Source organism: Schistocerca gregaria, chromosome 7, assembly GCF_023897955.1.
Source record: "Schistocerca gregaria isolate iqSchGreg1 chromosome 7, iqSchGreg1.2, whole genome shotgun sequence".
NCBI lineage: Eukaryota > Metazoa > Arthropoda > Insecta > Orthoptera > Acrididae > Schistocerca > Schistocerca gregaria.
The window spans coordinates 515,214,266-515,230,388 of NC_064926.1; the positions used below are offsets into that span (position 1 = coordinate 515,214,266).

At 41.6% G+C, this 16,123-nt stretch overlaps 1 protein-coding gene across 1 annotated transcript in view; it reads right to left on the reverse strand.

Annotated features, from left to right (window-relative positions):
- Positions 1-7,258: 7,258 nt before the first annotated feature.
- The window catches only part of LOC126281304 (uncharacterized), a 41,086-nt gene continuing 32,221 nt past the window's right edge, over positions 7,259-16,123 (reverse strand). The window contains exon 6 of the mRNA XM_049980136.1: positions 7,259-7,627. Within this exon, the coding sequence (XP_049836093.1) occupies positions 7,506-7,627 (122 nt within the window). The 3' untranslated portion in view covers positions 7,259-7,505. The remainder of the gene's footprint in view (positions 7,628-16,123) is intronic.

Below are 16,123 nucleotides of genomic sequence, written 5' to 3' on the forward strand. Positions count from 1 at the left end.
TCCATCCTCGCGATCCGGGCACCAATACAGAGGCTTACAGAGAATCAATCTTCCCACCCAATATTGATGAGTGGATCAGGGTTGGAGGGCTCGGTTAGTGCTATGAAAAGTACCCTCCGCCACACGCCATTACGTGGCTTGCGGAGTATGACGTAGATGGAGATGTAGGTAACACCAAGGTCCCAAGAAATTTTAACAGGTAGTCCCACACATCGCCACTTTATATTAACTTAGAGATAAACCTCAATTTTCAGATGTAGAAAACTTTTAAACATTTTATCACTTACCTTAAGTTAAGACTCTCACATGACACACCACTTGAACTCGTGTACAGAAAGGCTAAATAGCTATTAAAAATACTTGGAGACCAAAAAATTACATACAGACAGGATACGTTTACTCTCACAGTGTCTGTGACACAGATGACCTGCTCTCCAGAATTCGGCAGAAGAACTGCACTATCAGGTACGACAATTTACCGGAAGGAAACTGCATTGCTACCAGCGGTTAATTCAAAACCCACATGTAACAGGTTGCCAGCTCTGGCCTCAGTATCTACAATGTGAATTAAAAGTTATGCACATGAAAATTAATGTCTCTGTAAATGGGAATTGCGAGTGATTTGTTCAATCAGCCACCACAAGATAGTTACCAACAATAAACGGAGAGAATGTAATGTCTGCAGCATTGAGCAGCTCATTACCTGGTAAGCATCCTATTTTGTCAAGAGGAACGAGCTGCCATTGCTGAACAGTAGTTTCACTGTCATTCGTAAGTATTTGTTGTAGACATATTTCGTGGAAGACAGCTACATGTTGCAGTCGTGAACAGTTTAACAGAAATGAAATTAATTGATCATTCCTGTGAGTGCTGAACAGATGTAGAGAAGAAAAGAGCCAGAAGATCAGCCATTGTGTGTCAATTGACTTCTCGCTGAAGTTGGTTCTATGTTGCTGGAGATAGACACGTAACTCAAGGTAACCGAAATCTCTCTTGTTATTGAGGGATTTAGATTTTTTGGTAACGTGAGATGGTTCCTTTGTATGCTGTCTTACACACTGAAACGATCTCCAGTGTATCATATTTTCCTAAGTCAACAGAAATATTTATGTGCTTCTCAGACGTATTGGAGGCCTGTCCAATCTCAACACGAGTCATATTTCACTGTGTTGAGATAAATGCTCGTGTGCTTCTTAATGTCATGGCTACACCCTCGACCCAGTATTGCCAATAACCTAAGCACATGAGTTTTGCAGTGCTCCAGAAATAATATTATGAAAAATAATGTCGACAACTTTTAATTTACTTAAAATTTCGAACAAATATCGAACTGTAGCCATAGAAGAGTGCGGCTTTGCCTGTAAGTTCCATCAATAATGCCAACAAGCAAGCTGTGTGTGTTTTGTACTGAGACAGTGAAATCTTTATCTGTTTTGATAAATAACACAGACATTAAACGGTATTTTTTTTGGTGAATTCTCTGATTTTTAGTTTGTCGTCAGAGAGAGAACATTATTTTGTGTGGAAACTTGTCTGTCGTTGTCTCTGACATACGCAGAGCAAGCAGCCGCCCTATTTATCTAAAACCTTGTGAAACTAATGTGTGGTGTTTGGTACTTTTGGATGTTGTACTAGCATTATTGCTGTTTAACAGATTGTTTTAAAGATATCTCCGAAACACATTTAAAAAAAAAAAAAAGATTTGTTGTGCTAAACTGTCGGAAAATACGGTGTTTATGGATGAGCGTGCTATACACCTCGGTGCTGTGTGGTAGCGAGGAGCGCTGTATCTTGGGGCACTTATCAGATGTTCGCCCATAGCCAGTCCTGTAACAGTCGTTTAATACATTTTCTGATCACATTTTGAATTCACAGCAACCAGCTTTCACTTTATGCGTGCTGCAGTCTTTCTTTTAAAATACAAAAATTGATCCGGAATAATGCACTTTTCAGAACTACACTCCTGGAAATGGAAAAAAGAACACATTGACATCGGTGTGTCAGACCCACCATACTTGCTCCGGACACTGCGAGAGGGCTGTACAAGCAATGATCACACGCACGGCACAGCGGACACACCAGGAACCGCGGTGTTGGCCGTCGAATGGCGCTAGATGCGCAGCATTTGTGCACCGCCGCCGTCAGTGTCAGCCAGTTTGCCGTGGCATACGGAGCTCCATCGCAGTCGATAACACTGGTAGCATGCCGCGACAGCGTGGACGTGAACCGTATGTGCAGTTGACGGACTTTGAGCGAGGGCGTATAGTGGGCATGCGGGAGGCCGGGTGGACGTACCGCCCAATTGCTCAACACGTGGGGCGTGAGGTCTCCAAAGTACATAGATGTTGTCGCCAGTGGTCGGCGGAAGGTGCACGTGCTCGTCGACCTGGGACCGAACCGCATGGACGCACGGATGCACGCCAAGACCGTAGGATCCTACGCAGTGCCGTAGGGGACCGCACCGCCACTTCCCAGCAAATTAGGGACATTGTTGCTCCTGGGGTATCGGCGAGGACCATTCGCAACCGTCTCCATGAAGCTGGGCTACGGTCCCGCACACCGTTAGGCCGTCTTCCGCTCACGCCCCAACATCGTGCAGCCCGCCTCCAGTGGTGTCGCGACAGGCGTGAATGGAGGGACGAATGGAGACGTGTCGTCTTCAGCGATGAGAGTCGCTTCTGCCTTGGTGCCAATGATGGTCGTATGCGTGTTTGGCGCCGTGCAGGTGAGCGCCACAATCAGGACTGCATACGACCGAGGCACACAGGGCCAACACCCGACATCATGGTGTGGGGAGCGATCTCCTACACTGGCCGTACACCTCTGGTGATCGTCGAGGGACATTCAATAGTGCACGGTACATCCAAACCGGCACCGAACCCATCGTTCTACCATTCCTAGACCGTCAAGGGAACTTGCTGTTCCAACAGGACATTGCACGTCTGCATGTATCCCGTGCCACCCAACGTGCTCTAGAAGGTGTAAGTCAACTACCCTGGCCAGCAAGATCTCCGGATCTGTCCCCCATTGAGCATGTTTGGGACTGGATGAAGCGTCGTCTCACGCGGTCTGCACGTCCAGCACGAACGCTGGTCCAACTGAGGTGCCAGGAGGAAATGGCATGGCAAGCCGTTCCACAGGACTACATCCAGCATCTCTACGATCGTCTCCATGGGAGAATAGCAGCCTGCATTGCTGCGAAAGGTGGATATACACTGTACTAGTGCCGACATTGTGCATGCTCTGTTGCCTGTGTCTATGTGCCTGTGGTTCTGTCAGTGTGATCATGTGATGTATCTGACCCCAGGAATGTATCAATAAAGTTTCCCCTTCCTGGGACAATGAATTCGCGGTGTTCTTATTTCAATTCCCAGGAGTGTATAAGAAACGGTTCCGAGGTACAAACTGCTTTTGAAGGTGTTGCAATCGTGAGAATCTTGTCAATGCTGTATTCAGTAGTTCTGTGTCTCGTTATTAATCTACTGCACTCCAGTAATCAGTAAGTAAAATGAAATTAAGAAGAAATATTTTCATAAACCAGTTACAAGCTAAAAACATTTTGATACAGAAGCTATTTGAGAGCAACAAAAATTTTCATTTTCACGACAGGGAAAATTGTTATAATATTATAAAAAAACTCAATTCATTTGTAAATAGCACGAGCTCCGTTACAGAGCACCTTCTTCTGCTTGCCAGTGTAGTATGGTGCACGACCGACGAATTGTGGCTGAATCGTTCAGACATTATGATACTAAATCAGGTTTCCTTGAACATCGAAGCACAACATCCGCACTGATAAAGGTGACAGATGACCTGAAACTCCCCATGGACAGACAAGAAGCGACTATCATTTGCTTCTTAGATTTCAGCAAAGCATTTGATACTGTCGACTTCGAATCTTACTAGCCAAACTAAGCGGTCTAAATTTCTCACCAATTGCAGTGCAATGGTTTCACTCATACATGACGTCTCGTCAGCAACGCGTCCTGTCCGGGAATATAAAATCACAATGGTGGCAGGTAGTGTCAGGCTTTCCCCAAGGCTTGGTACTAGGTCCCATACTCTTTGTATGTCAATGATGTGTCATCGGTTCTGGCCAATTGCAAATATCACATGTATGCTGATGACCTTCAGTTATATCTAAGTGCGAAACCAAGCAATCTTAAGAAAGCTATTGAAAATTTCAATACTGATCTCGATGCACTATAAAATGGGCACAGGACATAGGACTAAAACTAAACCCATCTAAAACCCAAGCAGTACTTGCTAGTCACTCTAAGCTCATTAGCCCAAAACATCGGGAATCCGTACTATCTCTTATCCTAAATGGAACAAATATTAACTTCTCTCCCTCAGCAAGGAGTTTGGGAGTAATAATAGATGAAAATCTAAATTGGACAGAGCACGTAACTTCAGTGTGCAAAAAAGCATCAGCATCCCTTCATGTCTTACAAAAATATGAAATACTCTTCCCTTTCGATCTGAAAAAGAAATTAGTACAAACGCTTATACTCCCAATCATTGACTGCAACGATATTATCCTACAAGGCCTCCTCAGGAAAATTAGCTACGTCTGGAACTGATCATGAATGCCTCCGTCCGATATATCTGTGACGTTCGACTTTTTGATCACATTTCACCAGCATATGCAAAATTGTCCTGGCTGCGTGCAGACAAACGCAGAGAATTACATACATTCTGTCTCATCTACTGCCTTATAAATGTACACTGTCCCTCATTTCTCTTCACTCGTCCTTAACGCTGATGTCGGAACAACAGGACAGAAACACACGTTCCCATCATAATAAATTCCTCTCTGTTCCCCTGCGTCGCTCAATCACCTTCTCCAAGTCCTTTACAGTAGTGGGAACCCTCGTTATGTTAGAGAACTTAAAAACACGTTCGTTTTCAAAAAACAGTTAATGACGAATCTACTTAAGCAACAGTAATGCCTTACTCAGTACATGAATGCACTTCACCTCAATACTTCCCTCTTTCCCCCTCCTTAAATCTCCCTTCACCAAAACTCGTTATACTACTTAACATCTACTTTGCACACCAAGATATTAATGTACAACTGCACAAATCTTCATTACTATTGCCAATTTTTCTCATGTTTATCATTATTATTTGATTTTTTTACTGTTACTGTTATTGGTTCAAATGGCTCTGAGCACTATGGGACATAACATCTATGGTCATCAGTCCCCTAGAACTTAGAACTACTTAAACCTAACTAACCTAAAGGATATCGCACAACACCCAGTCATCTACTGACAGTCTGAATAATTTTTAACCCCTTCAGATCCTATGGCTACAATTACGTACACTAAATTTCGTTAAGTGAACAGGGGGCGGAGTGAAAAGTGAAAAGCAGGCGTTGCAGTTTGCTTGTGTTTACGTGTTTAAACGTTTACTTGAATTTTGAAAAACTTTCTCTTTGTTAATGAAATCAGTGCTAAAGGTCACAGATCGTCGCAGAAACCATTGTGAGCATCACATATTGCACCGGTGCTCAAGAAATTCTCTTGGTTTAGGATATCTAGAAAAAAGCTACAGTTAGTGAGTGAATACAAACGGAAGATATTAAACTGTTAGCAAACTTGCAAAGCGCAAAAATTACACCGATTTTTTAATTTGCAAAAAGAAGACTGCTGGAAATCTGACTTCAAGAGAATTTTTATTCCAATGGAAAATTTACACATTTTACGTAAAAATAGTAAAAAAGTGTTTCTCTGGTATCAAGATAGCCAGAACCTTAACTCACGGAGAAAATGCATCTACCAGCTTTCATTAAATTTGTCGACAAGGTTATCCATTTGCTTGAGTTTCAGTACGGTAACAGATAAGAATGTATTATGATTTGTTAAATTACAATTTAATGTTTTCTTACAGAGCAGAGAAATCTGAAAATACCAAAACAGTGTGAAGACTAATTTCTTTGGTTCTATATACTTCTCAGCGCCTGTATTTTGCAACAAGAGTTAAGTATAGTGGATACATTATGAAATCACATTTTTTAACCAGCGGTTATCAAGTAGTGAATCCAACATTCTCTTATCTTAACCTTCGTCGCTTTACTTCCCAGTCATTTACTTTTAACGGTACTTCTATGTTTTAATAGAAGCATTTGAAGTGATTTCCATAAACTTAATTTAATGTAGGAACTCTCCTAGCCAAGGTAAAAACAATCCAAAAATTCCTTTCAATAAAATGACTCCGACTAACGCAGATTTCACTCAATTATTTTCAGCAATATTATTGTTTCTGCCTAGATATGACAGTTTCGGTTATCGAGTGATTACTGTTGAAGTACTTTTGCTGCGTTCATTCATTGTGATACTCTTTATTCATCATTCTAAGACAGCTTGACCAGCAAACTCGTCGTTTGTACAAGTGAAACATTCTGTTTGTGTATTTTTTTCAAGTGATGTTTTACTGTACCGTATATTTGGGTGATCTGCTGTCTGAAGCACGAATTTCCACACTGACCGTCTAGGACGTTTCGCATTTATCCCTTTGGGCCTCCTTCGACAGCGTGAGGGAAAATGTTTAAAGGGTTTCTACTTTACCTTATTCAGTTACATTTTGCAAATATCCCGCGACCATTTTCTATTCTCTTTGTTGCCTATGGTGTAGAACTATGTCATGATCTTAATTCGTATTCATTCCTAAGCATGCCTCCCAGTACAATACTCAGTACCTAAATCTGTCTCTAACGATTACATAATGTAAATGACATATAGGCCTACTCGTGTATGCTGTTCTATTCTTATGTCTCCACTCTTCCTGGTTTCCATATACTGATTGATATTCTCCTTCAGATCCGCTTTCTTTTTAACTGTCTACTTGCTGGTACACATGACTTAAGAATATGAGATGTTCGTAGACAGTATGCAGAAGCAGAGACAGAACGAAATCTTGTGGAAAAGATATGTACGTTGAATACATGGAATAGGTCACACAATAAAAATGAAATAAGGCAGAGTCAGTTAATTGAATTTGAGGAGATCTGGAGTTCGCATAAGAGATCGTAGTGACATATGCTGTTGCAGGCGTATTCTGGACGTCGCTACAGTTGACCTTATTTCACATTATATCCCCTTCTCTTACATAAATGTACCTATCATCAATTTGTTGCTTTAAGTTTCGTGATATGTGCCGATAATATGAGAAAGTAAACAGAGTTGTATTCATTATCAATATAGTTTTCCAGCTTGTGGGTTCTGACAGTCATTTCAAAACAGGGTATTTCCTATTCCTTGCATAAGCGATTTATTCAGTTTTTATTTATTTATTTTATTTGCTGGTGTCAACTAATGAAACTTTCAATATTATTATTAATCTCTAAAATAATCTGTGTAACATATGTGTAAACATTGGGTTTAGCTGGGTCCTGTACGTGTTCAGTTATCATTCAATAGAAGGAAGCTCATTGGAAGGAAACACAGGTTAGAAATCTTAGAAACAGCTTACTCGAACTTTCATTTGTCAACAAGTAAAGCTTAGCAGATTGCTTCCTTGAATTTGGATTTTTCCACTTCAGGATGTTCGTCAACGACCTTCCAGATTCGTTGGAGCACCTCAGCGCTGGGTTCCTTGTCAGTTGTGAAGATCTGGGCCATTTCTGCAAAAGAAAAGTTATTCATACCAACTGGGAGCTATCCATCTCACATTTCTATAAAGCTAAGGACATGTAGTTTGCTTGTATATGTACCACGTTCTCAACAAAAGAATGAATATAAAACAGCTGATTCGAAATGTAGTTTCAGATTTTCTGTCAAAGCGTCATCTAAACAGCCAAGAGATCATTAGAGAGTTATTGGAAACTATCCAGAACGCCAGGAAACGTTGCTATGCTACAGAATAGTCCAACAAAACAGGAACGCTGCTGTTGTGAAAATGTTCTAGTCAGACTATTAGCAAACACGTTCTGCAACTTTATACTTAAAAGCTTAATTGTGTGCAAATCATAAGGCTTTCGAATACAACTTCACGTGATTAACTTGGCGAGTGGTTTTTCAATGAACTGGTACTGGAACATCTGAGTCCCCAATTTTTCACTTTTACGGAAGGTGACTGATTTAGCAGCTGCAAATAAGTGAACTCTCAGAATACGCCATATTTCGCGCCAGAAAATACTCATTTCAAAAATGAACAAATGTTCCATAATGCGAAGTTAGTTTCTGGTGCTTCAATTTAGCAGTAATAGTGCCAGTAACTTTCCATCTGAAACTTCCTGGCAGATTAAAACTGTGTGCCGGACCTAGACTCGAACTCGGGATGTTTGCCTTTCGCAGGCAAGTGCTCTACCTACTGAGTTACCCAAGCACTACTCAGGACCCGTCCTCAGAGCTTTACTTCCGCCAATAGGTGGTAAAGAGGTCCAAAACTCACAAAATTCTCACAACAGGAAAGTAAATAATAATGTTACCATATTTAACCAAAATATTGGCGGATTAAAGAAAAAAGTAGATTCTCACAAAATTAAAGTAAAAAATAATGTTAAAATTTTTCACCAAAATATTCCGTGATTGAAGAAAAAGTTGTTGAGCTCCTGGTTAGTTTAGATGACATTGAATCTGATAATGTAGTAGATATACTATGACTGTCTGAGCATCACATTGTGTCTGATATGGGAAAGGTAAATATCATGGTCATAAACTAGCTGCACGTATAAATAGAGAGTATAAGTTGGGAGGAGGAGTTGCTATATATGTCAAAAGTTATCACTGTGTAGAAAGCTTAGATACTAAAAGTTTTGTCTAGAGCAACATATAGAAACATGTGCCTGTCAACTTAAACTGAAGGAGAGCTCTTTTATAATTGGAACAGTATATAGGTCCCCTTCAGGAAACTTTCATTTATTCCTGGAAAACTTGGATGCCTTGTTGTGCTATCTGTCAGATAGGGGAAAGCAAATGATTATTTGTGGGGACTTCAGTGTTGATTCACTGAAAGAGTGTAATAGGAAAAATGAACTGGAAGTCTTGCTTGGTTCTTTCAATTTGAGGTCTGTCATTAATTTTCCTACTCGGGTAGTGAAGGACAGCAGCACATTGATAGATAACACTTTTATAGACCAAGATAGGTATAATAACATAAATTATTGTCCTTTTGAGAATGGGCTTTCTGATCATGATCCTCAGCTACTTACAATATATGACATAGCTCCATTCAGTAATTCAAAACTACCCTCCAAAGTTGTGCGTTCAATTAATGACTAGACAATTTGAAACTTCAGAGAAAATCTTCAGCAGTAGGCTGGGATGAGATGTACAAGGAACCTGATGCTAATTTAAAATATAACTTATTTCATGATACACTTTTAAGAGAATTTGAGATCTGTTTGCCCAAGAAAGTAATTAAATCTAATTATAAGAAACCTTGCAAAAAACCTTGGCTTACTAAAGGAATAAAAATATCTTGCAACCACAAAAGGGAACTGTATCTAACAACAAGGAAGAGTAATGACCCAGAAACAGCCAAATCTTATAAAAACTACTGTGCTACATTAAGCAAGGTTATTAGAAAGTCCAGAAGCATGTGCATAATGTCTGAGATTAATACCTCTGATAACAAAATCATAACCATTTGGAATATTATTACAAGGGAGAAAGGACAGCCAAGAGTACAGGATGACAGCATCACCATCAAAGCGAAAGGAAACTTGATAAACAACAAGCTGGAAGTAGAAAACATTTTGAATAATCATTGTTTAAATGTTGTAGAGAAAATAGGATCTAAATGTTCATTAGAAGAAGCAAGGCAGTTAATGGAAGAGACCTTACCCACACCATTTCATAGAATTGAAATTCCACCCACCTCTCCTTCTGAAATTAGGAAAATATTAAACTCTCTCAAGAATAAAAGCCCACATGGAATTTATGGCATTTCCAACAGGTTAAGAAAAGCTTGTTCCCAAGAAATAAGTGGCATTCTTAGCCACATAGGTAATATCTCTCTGAAGCTGGGTATTTTCCAAGATAGACTGAAGAATTCCATTGTTCAACCACTGCATAGAAAAGGGGATACGTCTGATGTCAGCAACTACCGCCCAATCTCTCTTCTGACTGCCTTATCCAAAATTCTTGAAAAAGTAATGTATTGTAGAGTAGCTTCACACCTTTGTAAAAATAAAGTTTTAACAAAATGTCAGTTTGGTTTCCAGAAGGGTTTTTCAACGGAAAATGCTATACATACTTTCACTAATGAAATATTAAATGCTCTGAGTAACCAGAAGACACCTGTTGGGATTTTATGTGATCTATCAAAGGCTTCTAGATAAGTTCAAGTACTATGGTATTCATGGGACAGTGTTCAAATGCTTTACATCATACCTAACTGGAAGAGTGCAGAAAGTTGAAGTAAACAGTTAACATAATATGCAAAAAACTGGTGATTTCTGAAACTGGGGAACAATCAAGAATGGGGTGCCGACAGGTTCAGTCTTGGGTCCTCTGCTGTTCTTAATATATATTAATGACTTGCCATTCTTTATTCACGAATATGCAAAGCTTGTGCTTTTTACCGATGATACAAGTATAGCTATCACACCTGACAAACAAGAATTAACTGGTGAAATTATAAACGATGTTTTTCAGAAAATCATTAAGTGGTTGTCTGCAAATGGGCTCTCATTAAACTTTGACAATACACAGTATATTCAGTTCCACACAGTAACTGGAATGACCTCATTAATAAATATAGACTTCGATCAGAAATCTGCAGCTGAGGTAGAATATTCAAAATTTCTAAGTGTATGCGTTAATGAGGATTTGAACTGGAAAAAACACACTGAGGATCTGCTGAAATGTTTGAGTTCGGATACTCATGCTATTAGGGTCACTGCAAGTTTTGGCGATGTACATCTGAGTAAATTAGCTTACCACGCCTATTTTCATTCTATGCTTTCGTATGGCATCATATTCTGGGGTAACTCATCATTGAGTAAAAGAGTGTTCATTGCACAAAGTCGTGTAATCAGAATAATTGCTGGTGCTCATTCAAGATCATCCTGCAGACAATTATTTAAAGAGCTAGAAATCTTCACTGTAGCCTCACAATATATATATTCACTTATGAAATTTGTTATTAACAATCTGAAGGAATTCAAAAGTAATAGCAATGCACATGGCTACAATACTAGGAGAAAGGGTGATCTTCACTACTCAAGGTTAAATCTAACTTTGGCTCAGAAGGGGGTAAATTATGCTGCCACAAAAGTCTTTGGTCACTTACCCAATAGCATCAAAAGTCTGACAGATAGCCATATAGCTTTTAAAAGGAAATTAAAAGAATCTCTTAATGGCAATTCCTTCTACTCATTAGATGAGTTTTTGGATATAGTAAGTGGGTAATTTCCCAACCCCCACAAAAGAAATTAAAAATATTGAGTGTCATGTAATATTTTGTCTAATGTAATATCTTGAATAGACACCTTTTATTAACCTAACACGTTCCACATCATTACGAAGTGCCGTATTCATGATATATTTAACAAGTACTAATCTAATGTAATCTATTACCTCGTCTCCTACCTTCCAAACTTCACAGAAGCTCTCCTGATAAACTTGCAGAACTAGCACACCCGGAAGAAAGGATATTGCGGAGACATGGCTCTGACACAGTTTGGGGGATATTTGCAGATTGAGATTTTCACTCTGCAGCGGATTGTGCGTTGATATGAAACTTCCTGGCAGATTAAAACTGTGTACCGGACCTAAACTGGAAATCGGAACCTTTGTATTTCGCGGGCAAGTGATTTACCAACTATGCTACCCAAACACGACTCGCGACCCGTGCTTCACAGAAGCTCTCCTGCGTAACTATCTTAGCTAGCATTCCTGGATGAAAGGATATTGCGGAGACATGGTTTTGCCACAGCCTGGAGGTGCTTCCAGAGTGAACAAGAGCTTCTGTGAAATTTGGAATGTAGGAGACGATATACTGATGGAAGTAAAGCTGTGAAGACGGGTCGTGAGTCGGGGGCTAGGGTAGCTAAGTTGGTAGAGCACTTGCTCGCGAGAGGCAAAAGTCCCGAGTCAGAGTCTCGGTCTGGAGCACAATTTTAATCTGCCAGGACGTTTCATATCAGCGCACACTCCACTTCAGAGTAAAAATCTCATTCTGGAGCTTTACATGTAATTACAAATTTCTCATTGGTGGAATATGATATTTTGGAATAGTGAAAGGACTGTCTTGGATAGTCTGGTCTGGCGTTTTGTGACGAAATTTCATTATGACAAGTAGTTTCTTTCTGGCGTATCGCCCAACCTCTGCTTTGCCAATTACAACAGACATTGTTGTGTAGTGTTACTGTCGGAACGTATTTTCTGTCAAATTTTTTTGTTGTTGTTATAATGTAGTGTACGAAGTCCTGGATTTGTATATTGAGCTTTGGATTTTCTTACGTTGCAGTGCTACTACGTACAGACGAAAATGTTGAAGATGAGACCCGGTGTGTCTCTTCCATCATGCAGCTTTGTGATGTATGTCTGTATTGGAAACCGCGTGAGGTGTATGGTGCAATGGTTTAGAGAGAAGACGCAAATTTAACAGGAGCAGGAGGTGCGTGAGATCCTCTTCTTTACATCCTGATTCAGGGTTCCCCAAATCATTTAGCACAAATGTCAGGATAGTTCGTTTCCAACGGACGTGACTCTTTTTCTTAGTGGTGTTTGCCCATTCTAAGCTGTTGCTTCATGCCTGCTGAGCGTCGAGGATACGTACATCCTTAATTAGCCCTCTTTCCTTTCTTCTGGAGGGGAGAAAGCAAACAGGGCACAGGATACGTCCTACCCGTGAGTCCTTGTTGGACATTGGAGATGGGCCTGAAGCTTGTTGTCGGTCAGCAGGTAACAGGGATATGCTCGAGCTCCATGTAGCTGTCGTAAGTAGTTACTAGCTATTGGAAAATGGAGTTTAGCTCACGTAGAGATGCTGTAATTGACACCTGAGAAATTGCTTTATATTCTCGAATATTTTTTGAAAATATCTGTGTACATCGTCAAGGAGCGAGGAATATTTCTAGCGAACAACTCAACTTCTACGAATCAATCGCCATACTGATAGATCAAAAGACAGAACGCGCCTGAAACGGATGTTTTACGTAAGTCCTTACGACGATCAGTTTTCTCTCATTCTGGGCGGTTCTCGAGTGTAGCTTCTGACGATAAACAGTACGTCTACAGTGAGTGGGTTCTGATCCAGAGGTGCCAAGGAAGACTTGGTTAATCGGTCACTCTAGACTTGGTTCGAGATGTCGGTCGGCTCTGAGCTCACGCTAGACCGGTCACAACCAGCGGCTTCCTGCAGTCGCCGACCTCGCACGCACGCACGCAGCGTGATGCCGTGCGTGCGCCGACAGACAATGACAGCGCCTACCTGGTAATTAGTTGCGCTAACGCACTGTGGGGAAAAACCGTCTGTCATTAGTCAGCTCTGCCTCCGCCCCCGCCCACCTCCTACTAATAAATGGACGTAATCCAGAAATGTGACCTGGAGACTACTACAGACAGACTGGCAATAACTCGAAGGAGGACGTCCGGAAAGCTTCAAGATCCCGCTTAGGAAACTTCATCCACAGTCATTCGTGGCAGAAGCTTAAAACTTTTTTCAACTTCACTCGTTGTGATAAGGCTGATGAGGATGGGGAAATAATACATAGCCTGTAAAGAGTCATACCAGCAGCTGTGAGGAACTTGCTTACGTCCGTGAATGAAATGGGAACTAACCTTTATATATGAGACGATGAGAAATACACTCTCCCAAAAAATTAACATTTATTTGCAATGGATGTACACTCCTGGAAATGGAAAAAAGAACACATTGACACCGGTGTGTCAGACCCACCATACTTGCTCCGGACACTGCGAGAGGGCTGTACAAGCAATGATCACACGCACGGCACAGCAGACACACCAGGAACCGCGGGGTTGGCCGTCGAATGGCGCTAGCTGCGCAGCATTTGTGCACCGCCGCCGTCAGTGTCAACCAGTTTACCGTGGCATACGGAGCTCCATCGCAGTCTTTAACACTGGTAGCATGCCGCGACAGCGTGGACGTGAACTGTATGTGCAGTTGACGGACTTTGAGCGAGGGCGTATAGTGGGTATGTGGGAGGCCGGGTGGACGTACCGCCGCATTGCTCAACACGTGGGGCGTGAGGTCTCCACAGTACATCGATGTTGTCGCCAGTGGTCGGCGGAAGGTGCACGTGCCCGTCGACCTGGGACCGGACCGCAGCGACGCACGGATGCACGCCAAGACCGTAGGATCCTACGCAGTGCCGTAGGGGACCGCACCGCCACTTCCCAGCAAATTAGGGACACTGTTGCTCCTGGGGTATCGGCGAGGACCATTCGCAACCGTCTCCATGAAGCTGGGCTACGGTCCCGCACACCGTTAGGCCGTCTTCCGCTCACTCCCCAACATCGTGCAGCCCGCCTCCAGTGGCCTCGCGACAGGCGTGAATGGAGAGACGAATGGAGACGTGTCGTCTTCAGCGATGAGAGTCGCTTCAGCCTTGGTGCCAATGATGGTCGTATGCATACGACCGAGGCACACAGGGCCAACACCCGGCATCATGGTGGGGGGAGCGATCTCCTACACTGGCCGTACACCTCTGGTGATCGTCGAGGGGACACTGAATAGTGCACGGTACATCCAAACCGTCATCGAACCCATCGTTCTACCATTCCTAGACCGGCAAGGGAACTTGCTATTCCAACAGGACAATGCACGTCCGCATGTATCCCGTGCCACCCAACGTGCTCTATAAGATGTAAGTCAACTACCCTGGCCAGCAAGATCTCCGGATCTGTCCCCCATTGAGCATGTTTGGGACTGGATGAATCGTCGTCTCACGCGGTCTGCACGTCCAGCACGAACGCTGGTCCAACTGAGGCGCCAGGTGGAAATGGCATGGCAAGCCGTTCCACAGGACTATATTCAGCATCTCTACGATCGTCTGCATGGGAGAATAGCAGCCTGCATTGCTGCGAAAGGTGGATATACACTGTACTAGTGCCGACATTGTGCATGCTCTGTTGCCTGTGTCTATGTGCCTGTGGTTCTGTCAGTGTGATAATGTGATGTATCTGACCCCAGGAATGTGTCAATAAAGTTTCCCCTTCCTGGGACAATGAATTCACGGTGTTCTTATTTCAATTTCCAGGAGTGTAGATACATATATAGTTATTAACAGAAATTGAATACGTAACTTCGAAATCTTTGTCTGTGTAGGATGCTCTTATGCTCTCTTGCTCTTCTGCATACTTTTGGCGTTTCTCCAGGCCAGTCAACTTCTTCACCAGATTTGATTCCTTCTGAACTCGATCATACATTTTCTATATACCACTTTTTGCATTAGAAGAATACGTAGCAACAAAATTACTTAACGAAGTGTTAGTAAAAACGACATTTTATTGATACGACGTACCCTTTCTCTGTCTTCTTCATCGTTTTGGGCTACTGAGGACCACTGAGCTTGTATCTAGTGTTCGGTGAAGATTTTCTTCTCTTCTTCTTTCAGTGCTCCACTTTCTGATTGTGAGTCCGATTTATCTCGTATGTCTATTGTTACAAGTAGTATGCGAAACCATTTCATACATGCTGGTCACTGATGAATCGTGTATATGGTTAGAGTTAACCCCCTCAGCGTCAGCTAATGCCTGAAGCCATATAAGAAATATCATCCAAAGGATGGCAGTAGTAATCCATTTTATTACGTGAGTGGACTACCGAAGTCCCTCAATCCTTCTATGAGAGGAATGGACATACGAAAATCACCATTGGAGCTATCATTCAAATTAGACGAATTTCGTAGATATAAAGTAATTACAGTATGCCTTTGCAACATTGCTACATGTGCACCCGTCATCCTCATACTACGAATAATCTGAAATTCACTCCGCTAAATATATTACTTTAAGCAATGCGCTTGATGAACGTTCCACTAATTAAATTCATTGATTGTAATTTGATGTATTTGCTATAAACATTTACGTCAGGCAGAGAATGTAGAGCAATGTGCATTTACGAAACAAGTGGACGGTAAACAGATAAAAATCATTCACTATTTTATATTTACGCTTGTCCTAAATATAGCGCAAATGGAAAG